Consider the following 16,589-nt stretch of genomic DNA (forward strand, 5'->3'; position numbering starts at 1 on the left):
AACTTCCTGACAGTTAGAACAATTAACCAGTGGAATAACCTGCCTCCAGAAGTGGTGAATGCTCCAACACTGGAAGTTTTTAAGAAGAGACTGGACAGCCGTTTGTCTGAAATGGTGTAGGGTTCCTGCCTGGGCAGGGGGTTGGACTCGATGACCTCCAAGGTCCCTTCCAACTTTATTATTATTATTATTATTACTTGTCTGAGATGGTATAGGGTCTCCTGCTTAAGCACGGGGCTGGACTAGGAGACCTCCAAGGTCCCTTCCAGTTCTATTCTCTCTCTAAACATGTTAAATCTTTCCAAAATAGCATAGTGAGATTTTGGTTCTTAATATATACACAGTTTTTAATAGTAAATATGGTTCTATTTTTAGCCTGATTGCAAAGTACAAAGGGAAAAAAAGAGGACACCACCAGCTTTGAGGAGTACCTATTAGAGCATTTGTTTCTTTTAGTAGCTCAAAATCATTGGTTTCCTGTTTGTCATAGGTAAACTTCTTTCTTGATATTGGTTCATTCAGAACAGGCTTTTCATCCTATGAACTCTAACTGTTGACATCCCTCATTATTATTATTATTATTATTATTTTATCTAAGAGGTCCCTAAAGTGCCTTGAGGCCTCATATTCAATGGGGGATAAATGTTCTATTCCAGATAATTGAATCTCAATATTAGAAGTTGGGAGAGTGAGAGGAGATCATCTTTTTTTTAAAAAAAACCCAACAGCTTAATTTTAATTCTGTTCAAATGCATTTATAAACATGCACCACTCTGTTGGGTAGGAAAAAGAATCTATTCTTTTTGACATAACGAAGGCTATTGGAGAAGAGGGTCATGGCAAAAACCATCAAATTGCACAACACAGATAGAATAGTGTGAAGTTGTGCCCCGAAATAAAGGTAAACTCAGCATGTCACTGTTTTCTTACCCATTTCACATATTTCAATATCACATATCACAGCGATATTTTTGTTTCAAGTCAAATGAAGCTATTAAGGGCACATGTACATAATCTTTCTTTATCCACCGGGTTGTCAGTAATAAATCAAATCAACCGACTAAGTGTGACCTCAGAGTTTCTAGGATGAAGGCATTTAAATAAAATAATAAAAAGGTCCTGGAATAAACTGACTAAGATTGCAAATGAGCTAAGATGGAGGGGATGTATGCAGGGGAGCAGGCAGACCCTAGGAGTAAAACTAAAATTGGAGGGAGCCTGTCAAACCACAGGGCTTGAAAATACATTCATTTCTTTCTCACATCCTGCAGGAGAAATAGTCACAAAACCAAAAAGGGTGGTGGAAATTAACACCATTTATATATTTGTTGGGTTTTGGCCGTGAGAACAGTCACATCATTTGTGTGCAATTTGGCTTATTCTTCATATAGCTATCATTGAGGCATTGCTTGGGGGAGAGGAATTACTTCTGTCATGTAAAATGATACTGACCACACAGAAAGAACGTAAGAATATCACAGGTTTGCTGAGCAAGCATAATGCTTCAAGCTTTAGTTGGCCTCTGCAAGATATGACATAAAGTCAGCATCTTTTTTATGTTCATCCCCCTGTTATTCAGCAGTAAAATGCGGAAGACAATTCCATTCAGCTGTCAGGAGTAATGGCCTCTCATTATTCTCTTGTTTGTGAAAAATACAGACTAAAGGTGAAAAGACTATAGCTAATCTCTCACTTCAGCTCTAAATTCATCAGGTAACATTAACTAAGCCGCAGTTTATTCATCAGCTCTACCTCTTTTATTTTTCCCCATGAAGTTATTAATTGCTAACTTACTTTGTTGAGATACTTTCTGAGCTTAGACCATAAAACCTTGGCTTAATGGAACATTTGGGGACAAAGGATTGTCTGTTAAATGGAAATATCTAATAAATCCAAATTGACGTAGATTATGTTATTTGTATCATTATGTAATGGTGTTTTTACATCATTTCTGAAAAGTATCTTCATTGCAAATTATTATTTAATGCAAAATATTAAGTGATTAGATAAATGATACAAATGATGTACATCACCCCAGCTGTCAGCATTGCTTCAGAAACCTTTTCTGTTATTTGGAGGTAAACTCTGAAGTAAAATTTTATGTATTGCATCTGAAGTCTACTGAATGAGGTCTGGAGGACTAATGTTTTAAAAAGGAGAATTGTAATACTGAGTGGAAAAAAATGCATCTCTCTTTTTTCTTTTTTCCTTTATTGTAAGAAAACCACACAAGAAGCTGACAAGGGATTTAAGAAAATTGCAGAAACCTAGTAATCAAGACAGTGTATATGCACAATACTGACCTCACAGACCAATGTTTTTAGCTAGGAAACAGGACAACTGCATCTTTCTGATAAAACAAGGCAAATATTTGTTTAAAGCTCATACCTGATGCACAGAGCACTTGTGAAAAAGAGTAGGACAATACCTTAAAACAGCACATTGGTCATTTAATACAAACAATTGCTGTACTGTAACTATTTTTTCAAGTTGAGAGCCACACATGATTTTATATAGAATAAAATATCCAGGGCTATACTTCAAACAATAGTTTGGGCCAAGACCAAGAAGCGGGGAAATTTGTTTTAATTTAATTTTCATGTATATTTAAATAAGAATAAAGTAAGTTAATTAATGATTAAATATCATGTTGATTATTCTACTCTTAGGACTTCAAATTTTTCAAGATGTTTAATTCCATATTGAATTATCAAATTATTAAATCTGTTTAAAATATGAGTGGCCAAACAAGCAGTTTTGGCTGAGGCTGCATTGAGTTTTAGATATCATGACAAGGCCATCAGAAGTGGGCTTCATCCAAAAAAAAGAAGAAAAAAAGAATGTAATTAAATATGGAAGGGCAGAATAAAGAAAAAAACCAGAATATCAATCAATATGTAATATATTAAATATACTGCATGAATAAACAAATTGAATTGTTCTGTGGCATTAGCTTGCCAGATTTCTTCTAAGATGTACAGAAAAAACATGAAAATCTTATATGCATACTCTGTTTCTATACCAAAATCTTGATTCTGACCCAAAACTTTGGAATCTGTAAACTGTAGTTCAAAATAAGGGACAAGATGCAGCAATGAGATAAAAACATAGATGTTTCACTTAATACATTCCATGACTTACTTACTTTACTTACTCATTCATTCATTCATTCATTCATTCATTCATTCATTCATTCATTCATTCATTCATTCATTTATTTATTATGAAATTTATTTGCTGCCCGTCTCGTTTCAAAGTGACTCTGGGAGGCTTACAACATAACTTCTTAATTTTGGGACATTTCTATCTCAGCAAAGAGAGCTCTTACTGAATTATATTTCTTTTCTCATCCCTCCCTCTTTTTTGTAGGAGAATGTTTCCTGCAATGAGAGTGAAGATTACAGGATTGGATCCTCACCAGCAGTATTACATAGCCATGGACATTGTACCCGTGGATAACAAGAGATACAGGTAAAGGTTAGCTTAGCAGAGATATGTTTAAAAGTTAGAATAAGATTTTCCAAAATTCATAATAGGACAGTATCTTATTTCAGATGTTTTTCATGGATATAATGTTTATCTGCCTGAGAAATTTTCTTTCTCCTCAATGTTGGACCAAAATGGTCATTGATGTTTAACATAAAAATAGCTACTTAAGCTTGAGGATATGCCTTGTAATATCTGCTAAACATATTTTATTATTCACCATAAAAATAAGAACATTAACATTTTCTAAAGCTGATCTTAGAAAATAAGACAATATAAACATTTGGACAAAAGGAATGAAAAAAACAGATTAAAAAAATTATATTGAATAGCATTCTAAAAAAAAAAAAAAGGAGTAGGAACCCAAGCAAGGCAACCTGAATTCAAAACCCAAGTGCTGCGCAACAAGGTGAGTTCCCGTTACTTGTCCCAGCTCCTAGCAGTTTGAAAGCATGCAAATGTGAGTAGATAAATAGGCACAACTTTGTTTTTCCTTTCAAAAGTTTTATTAGTTTATAATATATGATACAATGAAAATATAAAAGTAAATAACAGAAAAGGCGTGGAAGGAAAAAGGGGGTAGAGAAGTGAGGTAAGGGAGAAAAAAAAAGAAAAAAAAGGCATTGACTTCCGACTTTCTTTGATGCAATAGAATATCAACTTCAAACCTCAACTTTTTTACTTATACAAAATAATATAAACAAGCCATTTCAATAACATCAAGTCTATCTAATTGGTAAAATCCAAAATCAAATCTTCATTTTTTCCACCTCAAGCACAAAGTCTAGAATGGGTTTCCACATATTTGTATTCTTTTCTTTAATCAGTACAGTCAGTTTAGCCTTCTCTGCTAGCTCTATCAGTTTTTACAACCGTTTCTCCATTGTGGGAATCGACGTGGTCTTCCATTTCTGAGCATAGAGTAATCTTGCTGGTGTCAACATAGTTCCATATTTTTTTTCCAGGTAAAGAGGGGACTTTTTACCATTTATGGTGGATGTGTGATAAAGCAAGAAAATATTGGAGTAGGATTCATATCTTAATAAAGAAAATTCTTAAAGTAAATATAGAAAGAAAACCAAAGACTTTTCTTTTGAGGCAAATAGGCAGAACTTTGGTGGGAAGATAACAGCATTCCGTGTGCCTCGGCATATAATCATGCTGACCGCATGCCCATGGAAGCATCTTTGGACAACACTGGCTCTCTCAGCTAAGAAGCAGAGATGAGTACCACCTCCTAGAGTTGGATTTGACTGTACAGGGGAAACTTTTACCTTTTATCTTTACAAATCGGATGGGTTTAGGTCTTTCAAGCTGTTTCCTACTTGCTCATTTCTAGTTTGGTCCAAAAAGCATTACAGAATGTATCATCTGAAGAATGAAATGAAAATATAAGCTTAGATTAAAAGCTGTTTGAGAAGAAATGGTAAAGCAAAATACAAATCTACCACACTTCTTAATAACAACAAAATAAATGTTATGTCAGCAGCACCAGGGGAGCAATTTTCATTGGAATCTGGCTTCTTAAAATAAGTAAACATATAGTGTACATGTATCCGACTACTATGGCATTTTTCTTTCTTTCTCTGTAATTACAAATTCATCTACAAAGAAAATATTCTAGATTAAACAAGGATTGGTTCCTTCCTAGTTGTGGCTCTGGAACCCTTAATGGATCTTTGAGCATTGTCTGACTCAGATTGTTAGAGATTGTTCCTTTGTTCCAGTCCATCTGGGTTTCCTCAGATGTCTCCCTTGATAGAGTATAGGTATACTTAGCATATGTATTCAGTTGTGCTAACTTGGTAGTTGAGGCAGGAGGTGATATGAATGTTGTGCCCTTGGTTTTTACTGAATTCAATTATCACAAGAAATATAGTAGCAAGTGTCATTATATAAAAGTCTAGAGAAGAAACAGAGAAGAAATAAGAGAAGCAAGGATCTCCATGATCTAAACTGAGAAACACAAGCACCTGGATTGCAGAGGAAAGTAAGAGAATTGTTTGCAAATAATGAAATATTTCCTAGTGTGTCTAAAGACTTTCATCTGATATCAGTAAGGTTAACCAATTAATCTGCCCTATTGTGCAAAGTTTTTTAGGGGGTAGTAATTGGGAAAGAGGATTAATAGAGATGCAGAAGTGAGGAGATATTTCCAGGTATCATCTGGGTCCCATTACAGACAGACAGAGGATATCGTTTCCTTCCTGTGCAAATAATCTGACAGCTTGAATGCTGTTTGACGGGTGACAAGGAAAAAGAAAAAAGAAAAAAAAGGGGGGGATTTGCTCTTTAAGTAATACAGCTTTCTCCCTCCCATCTTTACTTCTCCCAGGTATGTGTATCACAGCTCCAAATGGATGGTAGCAGGAAATGCCGACTCCCCTGTGCCGCCGAGGGTCTATATTCACCCTGACTCATTGGCATCCGGAGACACCTGGATGCGGCAAGTTGTCAGTTTTGATAAACTCAAGCTGACCAACAATGAGCTAGATGATCAAGGCCATGTAAGTCAAAAGGATTTGCATTCAATTTTCAGTAATGTTCACTTAGCTTTGCCCTTCACTTAGCTCTTAGTATTGTCCAAACAATGTCTGTCCACAACATTAGTACCACTTTCTTACCTCTCTTGAAGTATTCCCCTCTACCACTCTCTCTTGTACGTGAATATTTATGCATGCAGAGAACCAATTTGGTGTAGTGGTTAAGGCACTAGACTGGAAGTTGGGAGACTGAGTTCTGGTCCCACTTTAGACACAAAGGGAGCTGGGTGACTTTGGGCCAGTCACTTTCTCTCAGCCCTAGGAAGTAGGCAAGGGCGAACCATGTCTGAAATCTTGCTAAGAAAACTACAGGGACTTCTCTAGAGTCCACTGACCTGAAGGCACATACTTAACACACATAAAGTATTTATTTATTCAGTTAGCTAATTTATTTGATTATTTATCAAATGTATTTCTTTATATATCAAATAATTTGTAGCACATACATTATCTCACAAATGTGGCATACAATATAAACAAAACAATTTAATTAATCTTAAAAAACCCACTAAAATTAAAAACATAAGCAAAGAAGGAGAGTAGATTCAAGGTCTTGCATACAATATAGCCATTTCATGGGATCTCCATTTCCATGGGATCCCCAAGCCTGATGACAAACCCAAGTTTTAAGGGATTTTAGGAAAGTTAGTAATGTTGGAGCCAATTCCCTTGATGTTCCACAGTGTGGGTGCCATGACCTAGAAGGCTCTCCTTCTGGGTCACATTAACTGGAACTTCATAGCAGACAGGACCTCTCATGTCAAGCCTGAGGGGGATGGTTAGATATAACTGGGGATGGGGTCCCTCAAAAGCCCTCTACAGAGATTCTCCTCATAAAACTATTTCTGTATCATGAAGATGCTGATATTGTCAGTCCAAATTAGATAGCAGCCTCATCTCATCCCTTCCTGCAACAAACTCTTCAAAAAATAGGGCTCCAAATTTGCTCTTTGTGTTAAGGATGGACCAGTAATCTATGATTTGAAGTATTATTAGTTATTGATCTCCACATCTCAGTTCCAATCTTATTTTGAAAATAATGCATTCAAATGATTCACTCTTTTTTACTTTTTTTTTAAAGATAATCTTGCATTCAATGCATAAGTATCAACCACGCATCCATGTTATTTGCAAAGACTTCAGCAGTGACCTGTCTCCCACGAAACCAGTTCCCACAGGTGATGGGGTAAAAACCTTCCATTTTCCAGAGACCGTCTTCACCACAGTTACCGCTTATCAAAATCAGCAGGTAATCAAAAAGGAACTCTGCAAACCTTTTCCTGTCACATCACTAGTTTTGATCCTACCTTTACAACAAGGTGTGCCCCTTGTCACCCTTTTATTTAAGTGATTTTTATTTTTTAATTATCATTATTGTTTTTAATGCTCTTATTTGTAATGGTAATCTTTAACTGTAATAAAAAATGGATTGATCAGCAATCTAATAATGAGTTAAAAATGCATGAATAGGTATTTTTCTCAAAAATATGTTCATCTTTTAAAATAAAAAAATAGATCTGTACTACATTTGCCCCAGCTCCCTTGCTTCTGTACCTAGTTGACAAATCACATTCCTACAAGGAACAGAGATATTTGTGGGACAATAAGACCATCCTAGCCAGGACTGGAAAAAGACATCTCCTCATTTATCCTAGTCTTATAGCTTGGGTAATTGACAAGCTTCATGAGAGCGTGCTATTCATTCTGAGCAGTGGTGGGATTCAAACATGTGAACAACCAGTTCTCTGTGTGGATAATGCTTTCGGAAGTTCATTCTGGGCCTGGGCAACAAAAAATTAGCTACCGGTTCTGCTGAAGTGGCGCAAACTGGCTGAATCCCACCACTGATTCTGAGTTTGCAAATTCATGAGTTGAATTAAAGGTTTATTTGAGATTAGATTGTAAAGAAACAAAAGGGAATCTGGCAAAACTGAAAAGAGAAAAAGGTGAGAGGAAAATAAGTAACTGATCTTGAAGCCATGTCTGTATTACGTCCACTTATAGCTGGAATATGGAAACAGATTGTAGACCTGCAAATGGACATATTCCCATCAGCTATAAAAGTTCCTGGGAGGGTAAACTCAAGGCCTTCTCACAGACTATCCAAATAAACATGGGACACATAACTGATTTCCCAATTTATGTTTTGGAAAACATAAAATCCAGTGGTAAACTTTAACTTTTTTCTCTTTTTTTCTGTAAAATTGAAGTCAAATTTGTATATTTGATGATGCACAATGTAAAGAAAGTTAATGTCAGACCTGCCCCCAAACAATCATTTAGAAAAGCAGATTCTCGATTCCAATTGATTGAAGTGAAAAGAACTTTTACTAAAGATGTTGGTTGTAGGAAGGTGAGGCAGAAATTGAAGCTCCCGCTCACTGATACAAAGAACCAAACCCAATGGTCCCCATCCATCCCCCCATGATGTGTTGCCACCCAATCTGGGATCACCATGATGTGGGAAGCTCTGGGTTGTTGCTGGAATTTCACACCCAGGGCAAGCAGCCTTGAAGATGCGCATAATCGGTACAAACAGCTCTGGTCTTCTTCACATGTCAGCTCCCCTTCCCCATTTCCCACCATTAGATACACAGGTGTGGATTGCCCAAATGCCTCCCCCTCCCTTCCCTTTAGATGGTAGGACGCCAGCAAGGCACCAGGTGACGATGCAGAGCCTGACGCTTAATGGAAGCCAAAGTATTATCTGTATTATCTGACGCTTAATGGAAGCCAAGTATTATCTGTATTTCAACAGGATATAGCTTCAGAGGCAAAACTGTGACTTTATATGGCATAAATCTCTATTCTATAATTCAGATCTCACTGTCGAATTGCTGAAACATGTTCAGATCATGATATTTTAAGACCTTCAGGTTGATAGCACAGGAACATTTCTTTCACATGTCTATGGATATTCCCAGTCATCCAGGTCATGATTGTCCCAAAGGTGCTTTTTCAAGAGGCAACTGGACTTTCTTGTTTTTCTTTGAAGACGTTTTGCTTCTCATCCAAGAAGCTTCTTCAATTAGAAGCTTTTTGGATGAGAAGTGAAACGTCTTCAAAGAAAAACAAGAAAGTCAAGTTGCCTCTTGAAAAAGCACCTTTGGGATATTTCTTTCACTTATGAAAAAAAGCATTAGTAAGGAAAGGTTACTTATTTTCTAGAAGGTTAAGTTTACTTGGGACTTAATTTCCCTGCTGAAATATCACATACTGTAATTTAAACTTTGTGATTGTTCTGGTAGTGCATTATATACAAATGTAATTCAGCAGGGGAGAGCTCTTTCCACCCTGGAATCTGGCTGTGTTGGATGTGTTTAGAGTGTCTCTTGCTTAGCTTTTTAACTCCTGGCAGCCTGTCTGTTTGCAAGTGCATTTCACTTTGGCTTATGTGGTTTAATTATCAGATTATATTAAACAATATCAATCAAATTTGAGTTTTTGACTTTTGATAGCATCTTCCATGAACCTACCAATGAGATTAGGAAATGGATCTATATGATTCATGGATGAACAAATATGTAAAGAATTTGCTTTAAATTGTAGGAGGAAAAATATTTAGTTCCATTACAATAGACCAGTAGACTGGTCATCTGAAGTTATAATATAGTAGAGCAAGGGTGAATGGCATCTTGAAAGAAAAGGCAGGTGGGAAGAATCTCACTGCAACTGGCACTAGGCTGCATTCCTCAGAGGAACAAAAGTTGTTATAAATCAGAACCATTGAGCAATTACAAGATCACCTGTAAATATAGAAATTCATTTCTCTGGAGAAGTCCAGAAAAAACATCTAAATACCAAGATTGTCTGTCTATATCATCTCTCTCTCTCTCATCTATCTATTTATCTCTATCCATCTTAAATACTCACTGGGTTTTACAGAATATAAAAATGTTTTTTTTACAATTTATAACTTCAGTGGATATTGAGGTCACTACATTGAATAAGAGATTGCAGGGTTGAGAACTGCAAAGGATTACAATGGTCTGATGAGCTTGCCTTGACCTCTGGAATGAATCTCTTGTGTTGTGGCTATAGCACTGAAAACTTATTGGTTATGTTCTGAAGCATTAGTTGACAGCAGAGACAATATGTTTTTAATTTACTTAGAAAACATGTTTAACTTCATTTTTGGAAGGCAAGAAAGCAATCTGAATACACTTGTGCATGTTTGGATAACAATAAAAAGTCTTAGAATGGAACAAATATATTTTCATATCATTCAGAATGGAACAATATATTTCATATTATTTTAGTAACATTCTGGGTTAATCTCCCCACCCCCACCCTGGGTTCCTTGCATTAAAGGAACCAAAGAGAGGTTATGGGTCATGTGGGTTAGCCCTGCTGTCTGTCACACCCAGATGTATTGACCTTTGCCTCCTGCACTTTTGATTCACTTGGAAAACATCTGTGTATATGTATTAACAAATCATCTGCATCAGAGCGTTTATATCTTTCTTCATGATGTGACTGAGTTCCAGTTTAAATATATAGATGACTTGTAAATTTTTCAATTGTCAAGAACTGCAAAATCACAAATGCTCATTTGGGAGAAGAAATTTATTTTGACATTCCATCTGAAACTGCATTTGTTATTCATATAGCAGTGTAGTTGCTACATGCATGGCACTGTTCAAAGTCTCTGCCCCAGAAGCTGGTGCTAGATTTCATCAATAAGGCAACAGGAAAAGGAGAAAGTAAGGAGCCAGTGGAGTTCCATAAAATCAGATAGCTTGGAGATAAGTTTGAATACATTAATTGTCTCATAGGCAATGCAACAAGAAAAAAAGTTACGGAGTGGTGAAAGTTTACAATGATGAATAAATTATTCACTATGGAATCTAAATCAGTTTCTGTTCTCTAGATTACCAGATTGAAAATTGACCGAAATCCATTTGCAAAAGGGTTCAGGGATTCTGGAAGAAACAGGTAAGAAAACTCTTTCAATCTTCCCTTCTCAGCATGCCAATTTCTTATGGGTCAGTTGATGAAAGAGATGATATCTCCTGCTATGGGCAGGGGATTGTACTAGAAGACCTCCAAGATTTCTTCCAGCCCCATGCACAATGTATTAGGGAGCGAAAATGCTCTGCAACCAACACTTATGGCAACATATTTGTTTTGGAGTTCACATCTCTTTTAATAAAACTTTCCTCAAGGTAGTTTAGAAGTAATGATATAGTAAACCCAGAATCCTACAGGGACAGACACAGTCCAGCAACCTTAACCTTACACTTTATGGTTAAGGAAGCTGTTGCGATTAATTACTACTATTCACCCATGTACCCTTGCCTCCCCCAAATTTTCTATGCTTGTCATCCGTTGCACAAGTTTCTCATTGATCCTTGTGCATAAGCAATATTATGTGCATGAATTGATGGACCTGTTTATCAATTGGCTGAAAATTTTCAGAGAAATAATGGAAATAGGCAGTTTGTGCATGAGTTTTTTTCAGTCACTGTGTGGTAATATGGTGATTAGAATGAAGTACTGCAGTCTCAAGCTTGACCTAGCCTTCCAACCTTTTGTGGTCAGTAAAATGAAGACCCAAATTGTTGGGAGCCATATGCTGACAGAGTGCTGTAAAGCATTATGAAGTGGTATATAAGTCTAAGTGCTAATTGCTATTGGTCTAAGGACAACAATGCTATTATAATATCCAAGTGCCACTGGAAAAATAGACCAAAATTTCCAGCTTTAGAGTTCTGCTTCTATGCAATGTTTGGTCAAACAAGGTGCTTAATATCTGCTGATCTGTAATAAATTGTATTAAATTTATTGGTAGAAAATTTAGTGTAATGCTTAAAATGGTATACTGCTTTTTGCAATGCTGTTTTCTCAGAGATTAATATAATTATCATCTGCTGCTTGAATTAATCTTTGGTGCAATACATCTTTTGTAAATATTAATGTAAATTCTTGCTCTCTAGCCCAAATGTAAAGCAGATAGATTTGTATGGGTTAGCTGCACTGATAACCAATTCCCAGTCACACACTTCTAAAACAAATACAGCAAACATCATCATGAAAAAAAATCAGCACGACTGTTTTCATATTTTGAAATGCATCGCCTTGCAGAATAGTCTTGTTCATTTAACTCATCTGGACCTATGTTGGGAATCAATAAACTGCACCTGAACCTTGTTCTGCCCCTCCCTTTACCTGCTTTAATCATCCCAGGCCCCTTTTTAAATTAAAGTCTGACTTTCCTCTTAAAAGTTGAAGAGGTTACTTGCCATTATTGTGAACTGAGGATGTTAAAACAAAAAATTGGGAAGGGCTAATTTAATTATTTATGCAAATTACTTGTGATTCAGAGATTACTGGCTAAATGCAGGCATAGCTGAATGAGACCTCCAGAAGGTCTTAATGTACTACATTTGGACATTTTCTTACAAATTCTAGGAATCATGATAACTTGTAATTCAGTCATACCAAGCACTCAGAGGCTGACAATTAAGCAATTGCAGTGATAATGTCTTAAGCCTGCTAATCAGAGAATCCTTGATTTACAACAACAATTAGGTCTGGAATTTTGATTGCTAAGTGATATGGTCACTAAGCAAGTCATCCCCTGATTGGATATGATTTTATGACCATTTTTATCATGGCCGTTAAGCAAACCGCCTGGTTGTTAAGTGAATCCAATTTCCCTAACTGACTTTGTCTGTTGGTAGTTGGCTGGGAAGGTTGCAAATAGTGATCATATGACTGCAAGATGCTGCAACTGTTTTTTTTTTTTAAAAAAAATATGCTTTATTAATTTTTTAACATAATCACCTTAATATTCAGTAAACAGTGTGTTGTCTGGGTTTACATTTAAGAAACATTCACTAACTGTTGATTTTTATAATCTATAATCCACATAATAACTTTACTTGATTTCCTCTTTTTCCCATAATGTTCTCTTTTACCAACCTTAGGTTAATAAAATTCTTGTTATTTTAGTGAATGACGATTGAGTATAAAAATTTTCTAATATTTCTACAGATAATAATCACATCAATATAATATTCCTTTTCTATCTAGTCATTCTGGTTGTCTCATCATAGATCCTGTTTACAGTTCTTCCTTACATTTGTTTTTCCCACACTGTTCAAAACATTTTTACTGGTTAAGATTTTCTCAAAGTTAATTACATTTAGATATTTAAGTCTATTTTTTCTCATGTAAGCCAACCCAAACTTTTACCTTTCTTAAGGAATAAATAAGACTAAAAAAAGAAAAAATAATAAGAATAAAAAAATAAAAGGATAGTATGCTACTTAAAATCCCTATTTCCTATAAGCTAATACATATTTATTTCCAAATATTTTTTGTTCTTTTTTTACCATAATTAAAAATATATTTAATCTTTAAATATTCCATTAAATAAATCTAGTCTTTTAACTCTTATTTAAAACATTTTTTTAATCCATTGTAATTTTCTTAAAGTCAATCACCTTTAAATATCTAAAACATTTCCTTTATATAAGAGTTCCATTCCAACTCTTTTATATTACTCATATAAAGAAATAAAATAAAAAGAAAGAAGAAAAAGAAAGCACCATGTTACTTGAGTGGCTCTTCCCTCTTAAAATAAAATTCATATCCAAAATCTTTCTATTTCTTTAACCATATTCGAACAGGTATTTCTTTTTAAAATATTCTCTCTGATAGGCCCCATCGTCTATTTTCTTAATTTTCACTTTAGCCTTTTTCTTTTGCCCAGTATCTTTCTTAATCAATATGTTCTGCTGAATCAAAGAATCTTTCCATATTCTTGTAGGTCTTACTGTAAATATAAAAGGTAAGTCAGGTACAATATCTTTGTAAGAGGCATTTGCCCATTCATTTTTGTTGAACATCTTTTTCTTTCTTTTTCTCTCTGCTTCTCTTATCATTTTTTGTCTCTCCAGTTCTAGTGTTTTTCCTAGCATCTCTGCAGTTCATTTTGTCCAATCTTTTTTCTTATCCTCAAATTGGTTTTGTGGTGTTAAAGTATAAGTTGTTTTTTCCAAATCCAGTATTTCTTGTAAATTTTTTTACACTTGGGTTAAATCATACTTCTTTGTTTTGTTAGGTTCCATCTTTAAGTCTCTATCCTTAAATTTGTATTCAGTTGTCTGTTTTATCTGTTCCTTCTCTGTTTTTGTTTCCTGGGATTTTTTTGTTGTAAAGTTAAATTGGAGATGCATTGGTTTATATTTTCAAAGTTATTTTGGATTTCTTTGTGGTTTGACATCATTGTTATTTGAATTACCGGTAGTTGCAACATATCATATGTCTCCTCTTGAAAAGTATTTATTTTTTCTTGATGTTCTTTCTATAAATCTCTGATTTTCCATGATGACCAAGAATCCAAATTTTCTTTTCTCTGCAAATAGCTTTGGAGTCAGAGTTAAATAGATACTTGTAATCCAGAAAGTTCAAAAAAGTTTTTCTTGTTCCCTGAAGTTTATAAGTCTCACTTTGTCTGCAGCCCAGATTGTTTTCTTTTTTGTCACAGCTGTTCTCTATTGTTAGAGCTTTGAAAGTCACAAGTAGAAATTAGTTTTTTTCCAGATTTTGCCAAGTCCTGCATGAAGGCCATAGCTGTCATAGTCTCCATCCACCACTAGATGTCAGCACCGGTTTATTTTTCAAATTTTCAAAATGAACAAATTGCCTTTAAAATGAGAATCTTAACCATTCAGTAATTTCAAACTTATCCAGATTTAGGTTTTATAGTCACTTCATTTCATTTCAATACATTTTGGTCCTCCATAAAAGGTTTAATTTGCCGCTTCTGTTAGTAAAAGGGTGGGGCAAAAATTCCCCTCCTTCACTTTCGGAGGTTTTTTGCTTCTTGGGATTTTTTTTTCTTCAGAAAAGTTGATAAATAGGATAGAGAAAATTGATGTTCTTACCCAGATTCAAACACGCTGTTTACAATCAGCCTAAAATAGTGCTTTTGACTTCGGTTGCTTGCAGCTTGGGCTAGACTCTGAAGTTAAGCTAGCCTTTCTCCTGTTGGTTTCTGGAAGGCTTCTCCTGGACCGATCGGGTCAACTGCCATCTCTTCGTGGTTCCCGGGACTTCCTTCCTTCTTTGCGGGGCAGCTTCTGGCCCATTTAGGGTCCCCTAACAGGAAGAAACTCAGCCGAAGGGCACAGAGCCATGAACCCCTCAACCGCTGCGCTACTGCGCAGGACCAGAAGTCGCAAAATGCTGCAACTGTTGTAAATGTGATCCAGTTGCCAAGTGCCCAAATTGACATGATCATGGGGGTGGTATAACAGTCGTAAATTTGAAGAATGGTTGTAAGTCATTTTATCTGAGGCCATGATAAGTTGGAATCATTGTTAAATAAATGGTCGTAAGCTAAAGATATTCTTAGGAGACAAACTTCAAATACAGATTTTTTTAAAGAGTGAAGGGGGCCATGTTTGCAAATCAACAGATCTAAGCATATAGTATTGTTTTGTCCAGGATACGCCAGTGTACCTGTCCTCTTTTCTTTCAGTTGCCACCATTTTATGGCTGGCCATTTGTAAAATCACTAAAAGTCTAGGTTATTATTCTCTATTTTTCTCCTAATTGCAAAATTTCCAGCAACACATATGTTCTGACTCACATTTGGAAGTGGCCACAAGGAAGTTCCACCATTTAATTTTTCATTAAAATAAGATTTTGTGGCTATGAAGTAACAATCAGGAGAGGCATTAAAGTACAGCAGCTGCTAAATTAAAATGATTCATAAAAATGTGTTTGACTATGTAGAGGGAACCAAGGATCACAAAGACAAAAAATAGTGATAACTTATTAAGCTCTTCTCTTCCATTTCCAAGTTTTGTTCCTTTTAAATCTCTCTCTTTTTCTCTGGGTTTCTCTCCCTATATTTTCTGAGCATGAAATATGAGTAACATGTATCAAAAAAGAGAATGTATTTTCTTTTTCTTTTTTTCATCAACCTTTTCTATTTAGTAATTTGTTTTTCTTCCTTTGCTGAAAGGGAGTTGAGGTCTGTTTGCTCTCAGTGTGTGGTTTTATTTTTTTAATTAGCTAGTGTAGCATTTGTAAGGTGTGCAATTGGCACTCATACATGGCTTTAGTTTGTTCATATAGTCCACTTATCCCACACAACCCTGTTAAATTGAATACTTCCCTCAAGAATTGGAATAGGCTGAGGCTTCCAATTCCTTTTAGGGCACTGAAAGATGTTTTTTGACATTGATTTGTATTGCTTTTGAAATGTTTTTACTGCTTTCATTGTGAGTTACAGTACATAAAGTGGGTGGCCAAATAAGTTTCTAAAACAAATAAAACTTGTTAAGATGAAATATTTAGATACATAAATCAATTTTAAAAGAAATAATATGTGTATGAATCTGCACTAGACCAAGGAAGAGACCTAATGTAATATAGTCTTAGACTTGGTAGTTGGGCTTTGCATGTCTTTTCTGGTAGTCAGAGAAGACAAGTCAGTCTAGCAGAGTTGCAATATTACATCCTGTCCTTTCTAAACAAATGATTGCTTGAAGAATCGCCTAAGGTTAAAGAATGGTAGATAACAGAATGATGTTTATTCATTTA

At 35.3% G+C, this 16,589-nt stretch overlaps 1 protein-coding gene across 1 annotated transcript in view; it reads left to right on the top strand.

Moving 5' to 3' along the window:
• TBX15 (T-box 15) overlaps nucleotides 1–16,589 on the top strand; it is a 79,337-nt gene that overhangs the window by 44,971 nt on the left and 17,777 nt on the right. Inside the window, exons 3-6 of the mRNA XM_015814037.1 lie at nucleotides 3,370–3,471; nucleotides 5,822–5,993; nucleotides 7,111–7,278; nucleotides 10,900–10,964. Coding sequence (XP_015669523.1) covers nucleotides 3,370–3,471; nucleotides 5,822–5,993; nucleotides 7,111–7,278; nucleotides 10,900–10,964 — 507 coding nt within the window. The remainder of the gene's footprint in view (nucleotides 1–3,369; nucleotides 3,472–5,821; nucleotides 5,994–7,110; nucleotides 7,279–10,899; nucleotides 10,965–16,589) is intronic.

Source organism: Protobothrops mucrosquamatus, unplaced genomic scaffold, assembly GCF_001527695.2.
Source record: "Protobothrops mucrosquamatus isolate PMUCROS unplaced genomic scaffold, P.Mucros_1.0 scaffold212, whole genome shotgun sequence".
In the NCBI taxonomy this organism is placed as follows: Eukaryota; Metazoa; Chordata; class Lepidosauria; order Squamata; family Viperidae; genus Protobothrops; species Protobothrops mucrosquamatus.